Source organism: Rhea pennata, chromosome 1 (genome assembly GCF_028389875.1).
Source record: "Rhea pennata isolate bPtePen1 chromosome 1, bPtePen1.pri, whole genome shotgun sequence".
In the NCBI taxonomy this organism is placed as follows: domain Eukaryota; kingdom Metazoa; phylum Chordata; class Aves; order Rheiformes; family Rheidae; genus Rhea; species Rhea pennata.
Window position 1 is genome coordinate 63,856,846 of NC_084663.1, and position 19,230 is coordinate 63,876,075.

Genomic DNA, 19,230 nt, shown 5'->3' on the forward strand with positions numbered 1-19,230 from the left:
TGTCTCTGTGATCATGTGATGTTAAGAGTTTGGCATGATTCAAAAAAGATAAAAAGGATCAAGCTTCTTAGGAACAGTCAGAGATACAGTATCGAGTATATGACAAACCATAAACCCCAGTCCTCTTCCCATCCCTCTTCCAGTTTAAGAATTCTAGACGTCAGTTTGCATATAACCTGATATACACCAGTATGGTAAGGGATACAAGAATCTCTTTAGGAGATTGGATCCCCTTACTGACTTCTGCAAGGTTTCTCCCTGTACTCTGTGAAGGGGCTGATGCTGGCAACTATCCAACATTCTGAATCTGTCTTGTCATCCTGGATCTGATCCAATCTGGCAATATTTGTTGCCTGCAGTTTAGTTTGTTGTAAGATTGTTTTGTACATTCCTGAAATAAAAAGGTCAGTCAATTAATCTTTTCCCCACATTTTGTTCCTTTTGAATGTTTTCTTTCTGTCTTCTCATAACAATGAATATATTTCCTTGCTGCTGAAATCTCTTCACCCTGGCTCTCCCAGTATCTCATTAGCATTCTTCTTTACGGAACCCTTCCTGCCGTCCATCATACATAAAACCCACAAGCCAGCTAGGATAACATCCTTCATTAAAACCACCAGAGTGCTTTGAAACTCAGCAAGATGGACAAGGCAGTAATCCACAGCTAAGATTGAAATAGTAATACGAGTTTGGGTTGTAAAGAAGCTATTTGAAATGAATGATCTTCTTGTCCCCAGGTAATGAACTGTGCAGGTGAGGGCTGCAGGATATTGGTGAAGTTGAAAGAAATTTGGTCAATAGGCTACTTAACAACCCCCGCCAGTAATATTGCTTGACTTACGAAGTACAGTAGTGATATTTTTAAAATATATTTATTTGGGCTTTGGTTTTTCTGAACGATTGGATCTTACTTTGGAGTTAGGAATTGGTGAAGTCTTAGAGAAAGGTAAGACTTAGGAGAAACGAAGGGCTGAGGGAGGAACAGCTTCTTTCTCTATCTCATTATTCTAACCCAGTGAAACCAAAGGCAGTATTTCCTGCTGATACAACTGGGAATTGGACTCGATCAGAAAGTTGCATTTGGTTTTGTTTGGATTTTTGGTTTTTCTTTTATTACTTTTTTCCTGTCCGTCTGTGACACTGGAAATGTGCACAGTGTAGAATTTAAATTTTACCCAACTTAAAAATAAGAAAGTGATGTTAAGGCTTCAAGGCTAGAACACAGAGACCTGCTTATGAACTTGAACACTTTAGTTACAAAATCTTCAGAGCTACATTCCATGGCATGAAATCAGGAGGAGCTGTAGCTACTGTCAGCAGCTTCACTGATGCCAAAACAAGATGGGCAGTGATAATAGATAGATATATATTGGTAAAAAAAACTTCCAAAAAAATTAACATATTGAGACAGTTCATGTTCCTCGCATATGAATTGAGACTGTCTCATGCCTGCCTCTTTCCCTCCCAGCTTGTTATATCTGCCATCAATGAAACAAATCCATGATAGGGGTCTTTAATAGTTAAGAATTAAAAATGGCAAGTAACGGAGTTGGTGCATGATCTGCCAGGGCAGTTGAAGAAGGAGAAATATATAAGAAAACAAGCATCTGTGTCTGGTTGTAAACATCATTTGGTTCTTCAGATGATTTCCTGCTTTGTAGGACACAGGCGTTGTCATGCATCATAGCTGCCCAGTTTGCTTTCCAGTTTTAAGGAAGTGCAGCACTTCAGAAGAGTTCCTTCTCTGGCCTGGCAAGATGTGGTTTTTTTTTTTTTTTTTTTTTTAAATCCGACTGAACAGTAAGGGCTGGTTAAAAATAAAAAACCCTGCAGTTTTAAAGCTTACTCTTTTTTCTATTTATATTCTAGACATATTATTAATGCTACATTGGCCATTTTGAAGGGAGAGACAGTTCCACTTGATGTCTTGCAGATCAAGGTAACAGCATCTGCTTATTTGGCACCCAGCATTCAAACTAAACCCAGCATTGCTAAAACTTTCATTTTCTCATATTGCTCTGGTTTCTTCATTGTTTTGAGGGATCCAGGAAAGCAAGTGGTTACATAGAATGTTTTTGTTCCATTTAATGCTGTCATGGATCTTGGCTGATGGCATCATCAGTTCTAGTGGCAGTCATCTCATCAGCTGAATGCTGTGACATCAGAAGGTCTAAACTGGAGAAAATACTTGAATGCCTGAATACTTTGTTATGAGTCTGAAAAGATCTTTTCGATGAATGCAATGATACTGATATTTTTTTCTGGAAATGGTGAGAGATAACAATAGCTGTCTGAGCTGATTTAATACATCTCATATATTGTGAAGTAATAGCTTTCTTTTTCAAACTGAAAAATGTAAGATGGGAAAACCTTTGACTATGCCCAATATGCTTTTTGAATATCTATTTTTCCTGTTATGTTGCAGAACATACGTTTCTACAGCAAGGACTTAGTGCTGCTGTGCAGAACTCCTTGCTTTGGGCTGACAGTATCCATAAAATGAAACGTCTCCTGCAGGGTGTGCAGTCAAACTAAATCAACCTCTAAAGACTTCACCTATTATATTCCTCTCTTGGGGTAGATGGGATGTATACAACTTAAATTCTGCTTAACATATATTGCTGTATGTTATCTTTACTGTGAAATTTCACTCTTGGTGTTAATCAGAGATCAATTTTCATACAGAAATTATATTTTCAAATTGGAAAAAAGAAAATAAGAGACTGCAATTTTGCACTGTTTTATTTATTTAACTATTTATTTTACAGGGAGAAAAGGAACAGCCTGTGTTTGCAATGACTGGGTTAAGATGGGGATCTTACAGAGATGCACAAGTTAAAGTTAGCAAGTATGGAGATACTGTTTTTTTAAAGCAATACCTTTTTTTTAAAATATCTGTTGTTTAAAAACAAATATTTGCTTTAGCAATGATTTTTTTTATTATTTATTTATTGTTAGCATTTGACAGGCAGAGATACCCGTTCTTGTTAGGCCTAGCATTACACACATAAGACTATAAAGCATTTCAGCATTTTTGTTATTCAAAATCACTGTTTATTTGGTGCTAACCTGTTCTACCCTTCTCTTTCCTCAAAATATTCACTTTTTGTTTGCCTTGTGGTGCCTACTTCTGGAGCTTTTTTTCAGATCGAATTGTGGGGAACAGCTCTCCCTTGAGTAAAGTCAAATAAAATAATTGGCTGTTGTTTTTCCTCAGTTACCAATTAAAAGATGCATACCAGCTCTCTAGCTCGATTCCAACAAGGAACATAAGATGGGATGGAAATCTCCTTCAGTTCCTGCCAGATATGTCATGGACTGTACTGTCTGATAACTGTTTTCTGAATGCTAAACTAATAATTTTTGAGGGTTTTTTTTCCAAATGAACATTTAATATGCCACTGTCTGTATATCAAAGTACCTAACATTTTCTGATGAAGGAACAGCTCGGCTAAAGCAGTTCACTTCTCGGACTGTTAAGGGGGAATCGCAGCATGTGCTGCTGCTGCTGCTTTTTCTATACTTAAACAACAGCTAGCAGGAAATACAGTGTGTGTGGTGGTTTTTTGTTTTGTTTTGTTTTTGTTTGTTTGTGTTTTTTTTGAATGAATTATCTCCTTCAGGAAGCAAGAGATAGCTGATCTCTCAGATCTCTCAGGTCTGACCGGCAGACATTTGAAAAGGTTTGATAAGAGGTGATGTGGAATGGGAGATGCATAATATATGGCCAGGGTAGTTGTCCCCGGGAAGCATGGGGCATATTCAGTAGCTGACTGCAGACTTAGCTGTGCTGCAGGCTCTCCTGTGAATTACAGCCCGAAGATCAGGGGAGTGCCTCCTCTGTCCTCCCTGTGCTCTCACTAGACTTCCTGCCCATGCCATATTTTTGCTGACTGTCAGCCTTCCCATCTTTTGGACCCAGTGCTGGAGGCATGGCAGTATTTTGTTGACTTGGAGTGGTATAGACATGTTCAAACCTCGTTCTGTTCCCTTCAATGTTATCGAATACATAGAAAATGAAGCGCTTTCCAAGCTGGCTGCAACCAGAGATGGATGGGGGATGAGAGTGCACTTGGGAGAAGGATCACATGTGCTTGCCCTGTTCTTGTACTTCTCCTGAAACATCCACTTTTGGTCCCTGTCAGAAACTCTGTCTTGGGCTAAATGGATGCTTGGTGTATTCCAGTATAGCTGATCTTTTATTGAAAAGAAGGTGCCTACTGCGATGGAAGCTGAGCTGCAAGCTGTGGTTCCAGAAATATATCTGGCTATCCTTGTGCTAAGCTCTAGCCTAGTGGAGGCATGATGCTGCGTTCCATGTTTTCGAGGGTTTGATGTTTTATAGACAATGGCTTTGTGGAGCAGTGTGACAATTGCATGCCTTTGTAGGTAAAGGCTAATATACTTGTATCTCTGGCATCATTGAACTGGTGACATTTCATGTGCTGTGTTGACTTTCTTCAGTGGAAGACTGACCAAAGTAAATGCCAAGACCACCTAAATATAGTCACATGCTTAAATTCTGTGCAGTGCTTTATGACTGAGGAAATTAAACAAAACAAAAACATTATTTTTTGTTTTTTGTTTCTTTTTAATCTGAGACTCCTTTGGGGCAAATGAATGTTTACTGGCTCTGTTCTTTTGTCTCTGATGCTGTTGACTTTTATTTGTTTTATCCAACTTCATTCTTTAGCACATACTGCAAAGTTGTGCTGTTAGACCACAGATCCTTAAATCATTCCTAGTTGTGTCACATAACTAAGTAAAATTCTGCTGTTGAGATGTCAGGTTGCCTGTAGTGAAGATTGTATAATGTGTTTCTGTGATCTGTATAACTTGGGAAAGGAACATCACTGCTAAGCCTCTGGTGATGTGTAGAAACTTATCTTGTAATACCACAGAGTTTAAGAATGTAAGAGAAAACAAACTTCAGTGGTAAATAAGTCTATGTGCTCTGACTTCATGTATGATTTCTCCCTATACCAGTATGAACCTCCAGATATCTAAGGAGTTTTGTGTGTGTCCTTTTTTTCAGGTACTGGTACCTAGGGCCTCTGAAAACCAAAGCAGCTCACTTTTTAAGTACGTTAAAGGTAAAAAAAAAAATAATTGGAAAAAGTGTGGTTTTTAATACCTGTGTACCTAGGAAGTCAGAAGGCTGACTATGCTTTGTGTGTTATGTGCAAATTTTTGTGAATAGTTCTAGTAAAATAAAATGGGAAGTGATGATTCTGTGCTGGTATTCTAAGTAGAAACCTGTTCTTTACCTTTCTCTGGCCCCTTTCCTCACTTTGCTTTTATTGAGTGCTTAGTCTCAGGGCATGCCAGTGGGTTTCAGTGGTGGGTTATTCGTTGTATATTGAAAAGATCTGTTTAACCTTCTTAAGGTTAGAGAGAAGTGTCCACTTTTTCTACTTTAAGATAGAAAAGTTTCTGCCTGGTCTATCCTAATTATGCTATTCATTGCCTTATGTTTTCCTCTTATGTTATCATTTTGTTAATTCCATTTAATAATGGCTTGAGCCTATTAAGTATAATCTCTACCTACCTTGTCTTTGCTGCTGTACACTGAATCTTTGCTGCTTTTGAAATGAGGTGATCCATAATTGAGTACAGTGTTAAGGGGGAAGGGTTTACCCCAACATTTATATGAGCACTGTTACGAGTACTATTCTGTCTTCTAAAATATAAAGTATTGCAACATTGCTGCTTTTCCCTTTAGTCATTAAGACTATTTGTTCGTGCGCTGAACTACTGATAATAATTTTTCTTTGTCCTGCTTATAGTATGATAGCGGAGTCTTTTTTGCTCTCAGAAGTGTAGGAGGAGTTAGCTAAATAACCTGTGCTATGTGATCTGAAACAACTTGTAACTTTATGGCTTTAAGACTTCTATTTTAAGTCTATTTTATTTTCTGCGTAAATAACTGTATTGAGCATGTGTGGGCTCTTGGCTTGATTATTTTAGTGTATGAATTTAAAAAAAACACTCATATTATTCCATCTATAAGTCCTGTGTTCTGAATGCTTCAGAAATTAGTTTAAAAACAGAGAGGAAGTAAACTTGGTCCACAATGTAATCATCTGGAAGTATTTGAGGAGTTAATGTTCTGCTGCAGTCCATCGATTTCTGGCACTGGAATCTGAAATATCACTGAGAATAACATATTATATTTTTCTTTGTTTGTTTCTCAGATGCCTTATAAAGCTCACCTGACTTGTCTTAAGAGCCTTTGGGTGTTTTTTTGTATTGCTGTGTATAAGCACCTGACTATAAGGTCAGGTCTTGATTGTTTAAGTTGTTGAAAAACAGAGGTTTGCCTTGGCTCCAGTGTTGTGCTGTGGTCTTTGCCTGTTTGCACTAGATGCTGCTGTGCAGTTGCACTTTAAGGTTCCCTTTTTGCCATACAGAAACCAAATATGCTTTGAAAGGTTAGTGTTAACCTTGCCAGTTTTGGTCCTTCCCTCTAGTCAAAAGTGAATGTGTTACCCTCCCACACATCATCAGCAGAGAAAGCATCCCTTTCCTCTCTGCTTAGAGAGGGAAAAGTACCTCACTTCTGTGTGGGAAAGGAGTAGATTAGTAGACTTGGGAACTGTCGATAATCTTTTTCCAGCTGTGAAAATGTCATCTTGCACGTGTGAATCTGGAGAAATGGATGCTGTAAAGCAGGCTGAGGTGGGAGTGCTTGAGGACAATAAATCTTAGTCTATCAGTCTGAATAAATAGAATGAACTGGTCGGTGCTCAACAAAAGACCTTTCTTTTCTGTGTAAATCCCAGGAATGGCCTCAGAAACATCAAGCTGCTCTCATGTATCTGGGTCCAACTGAGAGACCTCCAGAACAGCCAGAGGAAAAACAATCCAGACCTCCTTTTCATGTGAGACTTTACAGAAGACTTGCGTTGTACTGGTCATCTCCTCCAAAAGGTAGGGAGTGTGTATTTTGGCATAAACCTGGAGATGAGCGTTACCCTATATGTTTGCTGGGGTTGCGGTTGCTTGACATTGACGTAAAAGTCTCTGTAGGTAGTACTGGGCACTTATGAGCTGGTTCCTTTAAATCTTCTACATGACGGATGTTGTCTTAGCATGCTAGAAAGGAACATCCCTTGTTATCCAGTGTTTGGGGTTTTGCTGAAACAGAGCAACAACAGAACTTGGGCCATGCAGAAGTCTTAAATTTCTCTTAGTACCTTCTTGGAAACCCTAGGACTGAATTTCCTTCTACATGCCCTGTGAGCCACTCTTGAGTTGGGTTGTTAGCAAGGCAGTGCATGCATGCAGCAGAGTGAAGAAGGAAGAGTGTGTATTTTCTGTGATCTGTAATGATGCCAACAAAACTAGTCTTTTCCACTTCTTAGTTAGCAGGGATGAATTAGACAGGAGCATAGACTAAGCAACCTGTATATGAGAACTGAACCCTGGGTCTTTCTCCTGTAGAAAATACATGTTTTTGCAGCACCCTAAATATCAGATTTCCTAACTTTTTTTTTTTTTGGATAGCAGCACTTCTTGTGTTTCTCAAATGTTTCTGTAGTACTACCCAGAAGACTTATTAATTCATGGGCACAAGGAGTCACAGGACTGCCATGTAATATACTTGATCATCTTTCCTGCTACTGTATGAATGCTGAGGGTTTTTTTGTTTTGTTTTTGCTTGTTCCAATGCTCCCAACCTCCTTTTCCCTTTTTATTTATTTATTTATTATATTAAGTTTGAAATAACCAAAGCTAGTGCTAACAATGGGTTAAAGTGATTTTTGGTGTCTGGTATTGATGTTTCATGTTTCATGGCAGTGAAATGTTGGTCTGTGTAACTAAATTCTCCTTACCGGTATTCACAGAAATCCACCAGGAGGTAACCCAGGACAACTGGGAAGAATTAAAGATATCTACCATTGAGCTTTCCATCGCAACTCAGAACAGACAACTCGATTTGACAGTAAGAGCAAAGTACAAATGGATTTCAAGTGCTCCCTGGCCACACAGTTTTCCTTTCTTACTAAAATCCTGTTCTTGTGTCTATATAGAAAACATTTATTACCTGATGCATGTCAGGGCCCATGACTGAATCCAGGAATAGGCAAATTTTGGAGGCAGTGTGAAAGCCCTGGAGAACCATGTGAAACTGGGTTGGGCCCATAACTGAATCCAGGAATAGGCAAATTTTGGAGGCAATGTGAAAGCCCTGGAGAACCATGTGAAACTGGGTTGCAGTGACAGCAGGAAGAATATGTATAACAAGAAGTTTTCACTAATCAAACAGGAACTTTAGGATTGCCCAGGAGGAAAAAAGGTATCAAAATAGGCATTCCTTCCCTTCTTGACTCATGGGAGAGTGTAAATCAGATACATATGTAATTCTGTTTTATCAGCTTGTGCTGAAATGAGCCTGAATATCTGCCTGTAATCATGGCTTTTTCTCTCTCTGTCCTGGCTTGCAGGGTAAGAGTTAAAAAGAACTGGTGCTAGAGAAGGAATAGTGAGGTAGGGGATGGGCAATGCAGGTGGCTGTGGAAGAGCAGAACAAGGGAGCAAGAAAACTGTTTATGTGATAACCTTGACAGACTCATGCTGTTCATTCAGTGCTTCGCAACTTGTCTCTAGCTTATGTCTGCACTTCGGTGCAGTTTCACTTCTCTAAAAGTTTTTTGGATGGATCTTCATCTTTAGTTCTAGAAGAAAGTGCTAGTACAGTGGTACCTGATGAACTGCTGTAGATGTCTTTTTTTCATTGCTGCAGAAAACCACTGCCACTGCAGCCAGATTGACAGGAGGTGTTGAACTGGCTTTAACAAGTTTCTTGTTCAGAATTTCTCTTAAAGAATCTATAAATTTGTGTTATATTGTGTCTGCAGGATAAGACAAAAAAAAACCCAGGCAAATCTAGTTTAAAATTACCACCTGTGTCCTGCTTGCAATATACCACATTAATTTTTAGTTTCTGCTTGGTTTATGATTTGAACTGCTACTGTGCAAGTAATGATGGAAGGTAGACTGAGACTACCAGAGTCTTAAAAAAAAATAGTTTCTGAGTTTTTGAGGGGCCTTTAAATAGAAACAATGTTAGTCACTGAACTATATTAGAGTCAGTGATGTAAAGTAAAAATAGACAAGTAGACCCACCATAAATTGAAAAACTGGTATTTAATACTGGTATTTAAGAAGAAAGCGATGTAAGGTTCTCTCTCAGGTCCCTTCTGTAGCCTGAAGAAAGGAACCAGTTTATGTTAGGACAGCTGCATTTCTCTGTTTCCTGAACTGCAAGTATCTTGATACTACATCTTTTATCTACTGATACGGATTCTCTTATATCTGCCCCTTACTCCTATTCTTGAAACCATTGTCCCTGCAGCCATCAAAGCTGAGCAATGGCTCTCTGGAACCCATACCGGGTCGTGACTGCTGAGTGTTGTCAGCCACTCCTGTCTTTCTGTCACTTCATATTCAGATGCCTGTGCTACTGAAGAGGACATGATAAAGCTATAGAGCTGCATCTTGCGTGGTGCCAAACCTGCTATTGTAGATATGGCAAATAAATAAGATGTTATACTAATAGATACTTTTCTTTCTTTCTTCCTTTTTTTCTTTCTTTCTTTTTTTTAACTTTTGTTATTTTGATTGCACCTGTGCTAGGACAGATTTTTTTTTTTTTTTTTTTTAAAAAAAAACAGCAACACTTGCTTTCCTGGCAAAAGCTTTACTGTTTGGTTGGTTTAAGGGCATGTAAGAAGTAGAAACATAGCTAAATAAGGAATTTAAAAAGATAATATTGAGAACACTTTGACTTCCAATTTATATTATTTAAAATTCTCTTAGTGTAGTGTTTGGTTGCCAAATGGGGCATCATTGTACTGTTGCTTGGGGTCATGGAAGACCCATTGATCTTTGTGAATGGATAAAGCCAAGTGATCTGCTTTTGTTGACTTTAATAATTGTGTGAAATGTAACAAGAAGCCAGCTGTGTGAATCATTATTTCAAGAAGTAAATAGTCTTCAGTAAGAAATCACTAGCTATAATTTATAACTTGAATCTTTCAAGTCAAGATTAAAAAAAAGCTCACCAGAAATACATCTACCTCCTTTTGTGGGATGAAGAACTGGGCATTTTATGAACATATCGCAGTATCTAGGGTGTAGCTTTTTGAAATGTTAACTGCTTAATTTCCAAATTTTTTCCATAGCGTACTGAAGACTTCATGAATATTTGCATTGAAGCAGATACTTTCAGCAAAGGACAGTTTGTAAATAGAGGGTGAGTATGGGAAGACTGCCAAAAGATGTCAGATTCTCTGAAGACTTGGATTTTGTTATGCTTTTCTCTGATTTCTGTGCTGTACAAGTCAGAAGCAGAGGGCTGCAAAGGATATAAATCAGCAATGATTCATGGGGATTACAAATTACATTTTTTAAAATTCTTGTTAACTTTCTCTTTCTGGAAAGAAGGCAGAGCAATCTGCCTGGAGATGTTCATAACTTCTGAGTTTCCTATACTTTTCATCTTTTTCCCTACTGCTATTGATAAGTGCTACTTGGATGACAGTATTGTAACCCAGTGTTTTAAAGATAATCATAAAGACAGTAGCCATGCCACCAGGCACTTTTAGCTGCTCAGTGGATTGAGAGAAGGGTTGCTGAACTGATACGTTTGTACTAGTGGTACCTAGAATTTTAGAACTCTGTATGAAGCAGGTTTTGATTTTAAGTGAAGAGCTCCCCTAGGTCAGTAACTGTTCTCAGAAATGGGACCCAAGCTTGAAGTACTTTTTGAAGATGCATGTTTAAAGAGGGACTTTCAGCAAATACATTAGTGCTGCCTGTATGTGAAGCAAGGAGGTTACAGGTATTAATAACCACCACACAAAGTAAAAATGTATTGCCTTCTTCATGCTTGAAATATTATCTTGTAATGTGCTTGTTTCTCCTGCACTTTAAGTAGGTCACTAGACACAAATCAGAGCTGCTTTTCCTCTGTACTGTCGTAGTAGCAAATATGTCACATCTTCAGTGCAGTTTATTATCAATAGGCTTTCTTACTAAGTCCAAGTCTGCTCTTCTATCATCTTACCTTTTTATTTGCTGATTTTATTTTCTAATCTTAGGGCCCCCTCTAGTGAAAGCAAATGGAAAGATCTGGATGCTTTTTCTGCCTGATTATAGTTGCCCTAATAATTCCTACATGTGTGTCTTGTCTACAGTATTAGTAGCAGCAGAAGGCTCCTTATTTGCACATCCCACAAGCCTTAGTTGGAGTAGAATCTTCTGACTTACGCATATCCAGTGGATGAGGTGTTACTGCGTTTAAGTTGCACCAACCGTTTGGACTGTAAGTTGCTTTGGAACTGAAATCTTTGTTTTAAAGACCGTAGAAGAAAAGAAGGAGATCTGGTGTGACCTAAGGGAGAGATATTTGAGTATGCATATACTCTAGATAGAGTGCCTCCCATGTGGACTGGACCTGCTTTACCCAGTAGTATGTCATGTTTTCTGACTGCAAGAACAGTGTCATGCAGAAAAAGCCCTTGATCAGTGTTAATGTGCACTGTTGGCTAGAGCTAATTAGAAGCAGTACCAAAATCTTTGAGCTGCTGTTTGAGCAATGAATGAGGGAGGTGTGGGAGTGGGGGCAACTGATAGTCTAGATAGAAAAAAGAATAGAAAAAATGCACCCTCTTTTGCAAAGCAAAATCGGGATATTCAGAGGGCTCTTCACCCTCAGTACCATTTGGCAGTTAGGCTTGAATCAAGCCCGTTCCACGCTGCCCAACATCAGTAATGTTTGTCTTTGCAAAAGTGTATTGAGAAGCCTTTTTGTTTAATGCATAGTTTTATACTTCACCAGAATTTAGTAGTTTACCAAGGTTTCTGGGGAAAATACCATACTGATACAGGTATTAGGATTTTCATACTAAGGAGGGCACTGACATGAGCTGATCAGAACTGATATATCACATGGAGGAACCACACATCCTGTGGGAAACGAGCATGGGGCAGCATGTGGGTTCAGGCAGCACTGAGAGGGGGGAATGCATCAGAATGCTGGAGGGCAAATGCTGTTGAGTTTCAAAGAAAGGAGTAGGTCATCCCAGCTTGGTAACAGTGCCCCTTAACTGTGGATCAGATTTGTGTGAGCCAGAGCAACTGCAGTTAGGGTAGAGCTGATGTTTTAGATGAGGTGGGGGAAGAACTGATGGTTTCACTGCAGCACCTATTACAAAGTGCTGGTGGGAAGGAAAGGTGGGGAGGTGAAGTGTAGCATCAGTAATCCACATCCTGCTAGTTAGCTCGAGGTTCTGTATATGATAGCATGGAGAGCTGTCTCTCCAGGGCATGAATGTGGTTATCGGCTGAAGTGTAGAAGACTGTTTCTTTTGGTTACAGACTTCCTCTGAATCATTTTGCATTGGCCACTTCTGGCAATGAGAACTAGGTGAAAACTGTGTGTGTCTATCTGCAGTAGGTGTTGAGGTTCTCTCTTTGCCCGTGTTTTTGTAGTTCACCAAGTGGAATGGGATCAAGTAATCCACTGAAACTGTTACTGTTAGCTTTGTTCTTGCTTCTGTTACAATTTGCTATGGTGTTTTAAGTAAAGAGTTCAGTCAAATTAAAATGACTTCTGATCCTTTTGTACAGAGTCACTAGCAAGGCAGTAACTTTAAGTGGAGTTGTATCTATATACTATTTCCAGCATTCTCCTTTGACTAATCTTTGGTTTTATGTCTTGTCTGTGAGCTCACCTTGATCCCATAGATGTACCTATGTGGAGGCTCATTTATCTTCATGGGCCAAAAAATCTACTTGCTCATCAGTGTGCAATATCTAGGACCTTGTATGGTAAACCTGAATCAAGTTAAACTGTAAGCAGGGACTCTTGCTAGTTGTTTGTACAAAACTGTATAAACTGACAGTATAACATGCTGTCAATGATTTATAATTCATTCATTCACATCAATCTTTTAGTATATGCATATTTAATTTAAAACAAACTTCTGCAGTTAATATTGCTTCCATCTTCCCATGCCCTTTTCTTTGATGGACTCAAACTCTAAACTCAAAATCCAGTTTCCACCTTCTCATCTTCTGTCTCAGGGATTTTCTGCAGTCTAAAGAGAAGCTTGTATTCCTGATGACATGGATGTTTAATATATAGGGTTCTTCTGACCTATCTTTTCCCGAGCAATGCGAGACTATTTAAATACACTCTCCTTTCACATCAGTCTGCTAGAGATCCCTGTCTGTGGATTATCTTCTGCCATGTTTGTGAGCTGTGCTGTATTAACACTGTAAGTCCTGTCCTGTCCTGTTTGCTTATGGAGTGTTGCTGTCCATGTGGAGAAGGGAGCAAACTGAAAGATTACTGCTTGGGGTGCAAGGCACCTTGTGTCAAAGGTCAGCCAAAAGGCTATGTGCATTTTTGATCAGGAGGAACACAAAAATAGGTCAGTGTACACAAGAGAAGTTGTGCTGACTACGAGGCAGCGTGCCTTGAGTATGAAAGGAATCACAATCTACTATTCTTTAACAGCGGAGACAGTGACTGGACAGCAACCTAAGCCTTGAAAAAGATCAGATTGCACCTGAACCCTCAGTTTTCTAAGACAGGCAACTGCCTTCTATGTCCTCCCATTCCACATCAACATGAGTAGGAAAGTACCACTTCTCTAAATACAGTGTGTAAATAAGAATCTCACAGGTACCAGAAGAGTAAGAATAACTAACAAAAGTGAGTGTATTATTTAGAGTCAATAAAATAATAATATTCAGGAAGTTTCTTCTTAAGAACAATTTAAAAGCAACTATTAAGAAATTTTATGTTGACTGGCATTGATGTGAGAAGATATATATATTTTTTTTATTTAGATGATTGTTCAGGGGTTCAATATAACCAATTTTATCAGAGGTTCTTCTTGTTTTTTTTTTTTTTTTAGGTTGCTGGTAAATCACGTGTGTTTGTGGCACATGAGATGGTAGCAGTCTATTGCAGGAATTGTACAACTCAGCATCTGAGTGAGGAGCACAAAACTGTGCTGTAGAACTATGTCAGGGATTTTCAGGGAGACATGGAGTACGAATTGGCTGGAGGCTGTCAATACGGATGTGTACTGGCTGCTGCATAAGAAAGAATGTCTGTTTTACTCTGACACTTAAAATGACAAATATTTTCTTATATACATAACTTCTAGATTTACTAAACTATAATGATGCATCAATGCTAAAGATGGCTATTTCTGACAGAATCTGCTGCTTATCTTGCCTTTCTTTTGGTTTGAACAGAAGTCAAAAGATGAGTGATCCACAAATGTGCCCTGAAGGGAGTCAGTGCATCCAAGCCAGCAAGTGTATCTTGCAGCTTCCAGAGGTGAGAAGTTGAGAGAGTTGGAAATCTGTCATTTTACTTCCTGATACCAGCTGATGCTGTACATTATCTCTACTCCAGTTTTGGTAGGTGATTACACTGTTGGTGAGATGCATAATTTCTAAGCATAGCACTACAGTCCTAGGCCAGGAGACGCATGCTGGAATTAACTAAGCAGTCGATAAACCACAGGGGAATCTTCATTCTGCCAGTGAGCAGTGACAGCGTGTTTATGTAGACGGTGGTGGTCATTGCAAGGAGTGGTCCCTTACTCAGGTGCATTGCATATGCACACCTAAATTCTTCCTTTAAGCCGTTACTCTAGAAGGGATTAAGCTGTAGAGAAGAAGGTATCAAATATGAGAAGCCTTATGGAGAGAAGGGAGAGTGACACAAGGCAGTGGAACTCAGATCACCATAGGGAAGTGTCTCTAGACTTTGAATAGATGAGGTTGAGAAAGAAGCCAAAACTCTGACCTGCCTGTGTAGATTTGATTAGTCTTTTGTTGCCTCTCTGGAAAAAAAAGGCTGTTATTGGAGCACTGGAGGAGAACTGTTACTTTTACAAGATTAAATCAGACATGTAGATTGTTCCTATCTCAAATGATATACGGCTCTCTTATCGTTTCATGAAAAAATTCTGTTTTATGGGGGAGGGAGTAGAACATGCCAGAAGGTGAAAAAGGTCTGTGTCTACAAAGAGAAAATCATGAACTATCATAATTAGCCAGGATCCTAATACTTGCATCAAGTCAGTATCACAGCAGTTTTGTGATTCTGAAAGAATAAGCAAACTCTGGAGTGCTGGGCGAGGTGCAGCTAAGTAAGGGTTGCAGTATGAAAGTCTTCATACTGCAGCTGCTGCTGAGACCTACAGGGCATCTGTGCGTGGCACGATGTAGTGCTGTGCTTAGGTATCTTGACCTAGCTCCAATATAGGAAGGGCAGCTCAGATGAGTCTTACTAGTTTTGCAGAGAAGCAGGATATATTGGTACATGTGGACTGCCACAGCTCTGTGGCATTTGGGACTTATGCTACTTTTTCCAGTCTATACTGTTCTGACATTCCAGCTCATTTGGAGATAATTTGAATAGCCATATGACACAATCCTGCCTTGAGGCAAGTGCGTGCAAAGCAGGCACTAGATTTGCTTAGATAAAGTCAACCTGCCATTTTGATGAATAGTTTTAATTATTAGTGACTTCATCAGCATAAAAAAAAGCCTAAGAAAATTCTACTGCTGAATAATTCCTGACCTGTGAATTATTTTGCATCTCATGTTTCAGATCAATATAGTAAAACAATACCAAAAGGTGTTTGTGACATGGATTTAATAGCAGTTATTTAACAGGCACTTAGGCAGAGTAGCTTGTGTCACCACTGGCAGACCAAGAAGATCTAAGTGGATATAATTATAGTTCCAATAGCAAAGAATCTTTCAGGATAAACAATGTGGGTCATTAAAACTCTCTAGCATTTAATTATCACCAATTAGCAACTAAGTGAGGTAACATCTTATGCAGCAGACTGTTAATATATTATGTGCGGTGAAGGATAGTGCACTCTATGTTGTTTAGACCAATGGGCTTGAAGGCATAGTGAGGGGGTCATTTTGGTTAACACTCAGCAAAATATCCAACTGTAGTGTATTAGTAAAATCAAGTATCAGTACTACAGCAGTGCTGTAGTAATCTGTTTGATGTTTAACCCTGATCAGCAGTGTTATCTGTACACAGGGCACTGAAGGATCCTTTGGCATTGACAATGAGGAATATGAAGCTATGCCTGTGGAGGTGAAGCTATTACCCCGGAAACTCCGTTTCTTCTGTGATCCCAGAAGGAGAGAGCAGATGCTCCATGCAACAGTTCAGTGAGAATTCAGGTCAAAGGGACTACTGTTCACCAGCCTTATCAGGTTCTCTTCAAGGCACATGAGACCTCACTAACTTGATTAACCCCACCAGACTAATGAATCATTTGGTTATTTTATGCACAAAGTACTTCTGTTGGAAGTGGCTGATTTGGCAAGTATCAAAGGGGCTAGAAGTGCAGATTAGACTCTAAGAAATGAATGTTAACTGGATACCATCTTTTTCTTCCCCCTCAAGAAGTCTCAGTGTTCATTTACAGCACTGCAGGCAGAGTGCTGTATGCAAGATGCTATTACTTTACTACAACTGTATATTAAAGTAAAATGAAAGCACACTTGTCCTTGTGTTGGGAGAGTTAAGGTCTACATTGCCTATATATAAAACTCAGGAAATCTGGGATCATGAAAAAAAAATGCTTTGGGGGAGTAATGCTAAGAAAAAATCTATGAAATGCTGGAATTGCCACATTAAAACAGGTGATTGGTTATCTGCTCTGTCACAGAACAAGTTGGAGATATGAGGATATTTAAAAACACAGTATGTATATACTTCCTCTTGTATGCTGGACTATAGCTTGCATATTTACAAGTCTGAAAATGGAATTTTATCGATGTGATTTTTTTTTTCCTAATTCACGTAGTTTGAGCTCACAGTTGTCCTCACGCAGAAAATCTGCACGTGGAACCTTCTGTATCAGCTGATGATTTGCAAACTTCTGTAAGGTTCTGCTCTTCTGAAATGACTTACCAATTCCTTCAGTGGCTCATTAAGATAGGTTTGTTACTTACTTTTTTTTCCCATCTTGCTAGATTCAACAGCACAGAGTTCCAGTTAATAATATTGTAGAAATATTATCCTTTGATCAAGTTTAGGTATGTTACACAGAAGCAAATTGGAAAATGTCATCTTTGACCTGAAGCTATATGAAGTAGCTTGTGGAAACATTCTTTAACAAGCCAAATGAACCTTTTTTGTAAGTATTCTTTTTATTCCTGTAGTAATCCAACAAAGGACATCCAAATGACTTGTTAGTCTTTGTGTGTTGTTGCTCTTCTCCTTTACCAAAAAGCCCTCATTACTCTTTACACAACCTATGGCATCCCTTTGAGCCCCGGTTCTGTAATTAGCTTCGTTGCTTTTCTGAGCTTTTGTTTATAGCTTCTCTTTAATTGCTGTAAGGAAATGCTGTTAACTTTTGCAGGGTTATGTGTTGCTCTTAATATAATCTACAGGTTTACTTGATTTCCCCTTGCTTACTGGAGAACAAAATCAATCCTTACTTTTTCTGATGTGATGTGTTTGTATACAGCACTCCTGTTATGTTCTGATCTAGCCTAAGTTGATCTGTTGCTGCAGTAAAAATAAGTACATTAGTGAATTGACTTCTAGCAGCATGTAAGGGCTATATGCTGCTGCAACAGCATCCTCTACTGGAGAGCTGCTAGAGAAAATGTTTTGGAAGGGGAAAAGTGTTGGTGTTTTTGAGTGATGCTGTAACCAAACTGAATGTTGCCTTCTCTGGGCAATAGTAAGATGAAACTAATTACCTAAGGCAACTGAAACAGGAAATAAGCTATTAGGGCAAGCACTTGTCCCTTTCTTGGCTGAGGTAAGGGGGAGTAGAAACCTGCTAGTCCTTTTTAATAGTTTTGCTGGTGACAGAGCCTGTCTTGTACTGTCTTTCATTTGATCTCCAGCAATTCAGAGTGCCCAGTAGACCTCTGGGTTGCTCTCTGAGGAAGGTATTGCCTGAATTCTCCTCTTCTTGCTTGACAGAGACACCTGGAACATTGTTTTGCAGCCACTGGCTTAATCCAAGTCAGTGGCAGTTCTCGCCAACTGAATTTTTTCTCAAGCTGATGCTTCTATAATAAAATTAGCAATATTTTTTTGCTCAGGTGGCAGGAAAGACAAGGCAGCAGCCATTTCAGAAAGGTAAGCTTTAATTGTATTTATAAAATAACTGCGTTTCAATAAGCAGTTCCTCTACACAGGCCTGTGCCTATGGGAGCAACCCCTTATCTGCAAGAGGCAAATAACATCAGAGCTGTCTGAATTTCAGCCAGCCTGCTCCAAGGGGAAAGATGACAGGAACCAGCTTCTGGTTCATCTGCACTGTTTTAAGGAGAAAACTAACTCCGTTCCGTAGACTCAGAAGCATAGCTCCAGCTGTAGTGTGATTCCTTGCTTGAGGGTAACCAAGAGCTCAAATATGTATCAATGCTGTTTTGCTGTTAAAGTACTAATGATAGTCTGAGGTACAGGCTGATATTTAAGCAGACATACCTGCAGAAGTTGGTTAGCTGGTATAACTACTGTTAAAGAGATTTTCCCCTTCCTCTTCTTTTTAATCCTAGTATTGAGTATTTCTAGACCTCTGAATTGCAACATTTTACTTCAGAGTGGGTATGTGAGGAAAATGTTACAGAAGATAAGTAGAAGTTGAGCACACAATTTATGGAGCTGAGGAAAGGACTCTGTTCATATGTTTCTCCCTGACATCAAGACAAGCAACTTTCTTTGTATGACCTCGAAGATAGGAAGGAGGAGTAGAGTTCTAGACCTCCCCCCCGCAGGAAAACACTTATCCTGGCTTCAACTTAGAATGCCATTCTAGAAGGACTTAGAATACTGTAATATAAATAAAAATGAAGGATAACAACTTAATGATGGACCAGCCCAAGGCATCTGTTTATTTTAACCATATTTAAACGTTCCCATTTGAATGGCATGTTGCATTAACTAGGACCTGAAATCCTGGTTCATAGACATATAGTACCCCTCTGTTTTAGACAGATATTCTGTTAAGTGAATACATGTCAGGCTCTCGCAAAGACGTTTTTGTTGTCTTCTCTCAGCATCACGAGACCATTAGCTTTGAAAGAAAAAGGAGACAGCAACTAACTTAGAAGCAATAGCTATGATGAGAGAATTTGGGTTAGGATGCATGCTTTGTATCTAGACTTCTGCAGTGTGAAGGAGTACTTTTGTCATGCTAT

The 19,230-nt window shown here is 39.1% G+C and overlaps 1 protein-coding gene across 1 annotated transcript in view; it reads left to right on the forward strand.

The window, feature by feature from the left end:
* Window positions 1–16,565, forward strand: part of AGK (acylglycerol kinase) — a 34,519-nt gene extending 17,954 nt beyond the window's left edge. The window contains exons 8-15 of the mRNA XM_062589883.1: window positions 1,870–1,939; window positions 2,769–2,848; window positions 5,036–5,093; window positions 6,783–6,930; window positions 7,848–7,945; window positions 10,188–10,258; window positions 14,278–14,362; window positions 16,097–16,565. Of these exons, the coding sequence (XP_062445867.1) occupies window positions 1,870–1,939; window positions 2,769–2,848; window positions 5,036–5,093; window positions 6,783–6,930; window positions 7,848–7,945; window positions 10,188–10,258; window positions 14,278–14,362; window positions 16,097–16,234 (748 nt within the window). The 3' untranslated portion in view covers window positions 16,235–16,565. The remainder of the gene's footprint in view (window positions 1–1,869; window positions 1,940–2,768; window positions 2,849–5,035; window positions 5,094–6,782; window positions 6,931–7,847; window positions 7,946–10,187; window positions 10,259–14,277; window positions 14,363–16,096) is intronic.
* The last annotated feature ends 2,665 nt before the right edge of the window (window positions 16,566–19,230 follow it).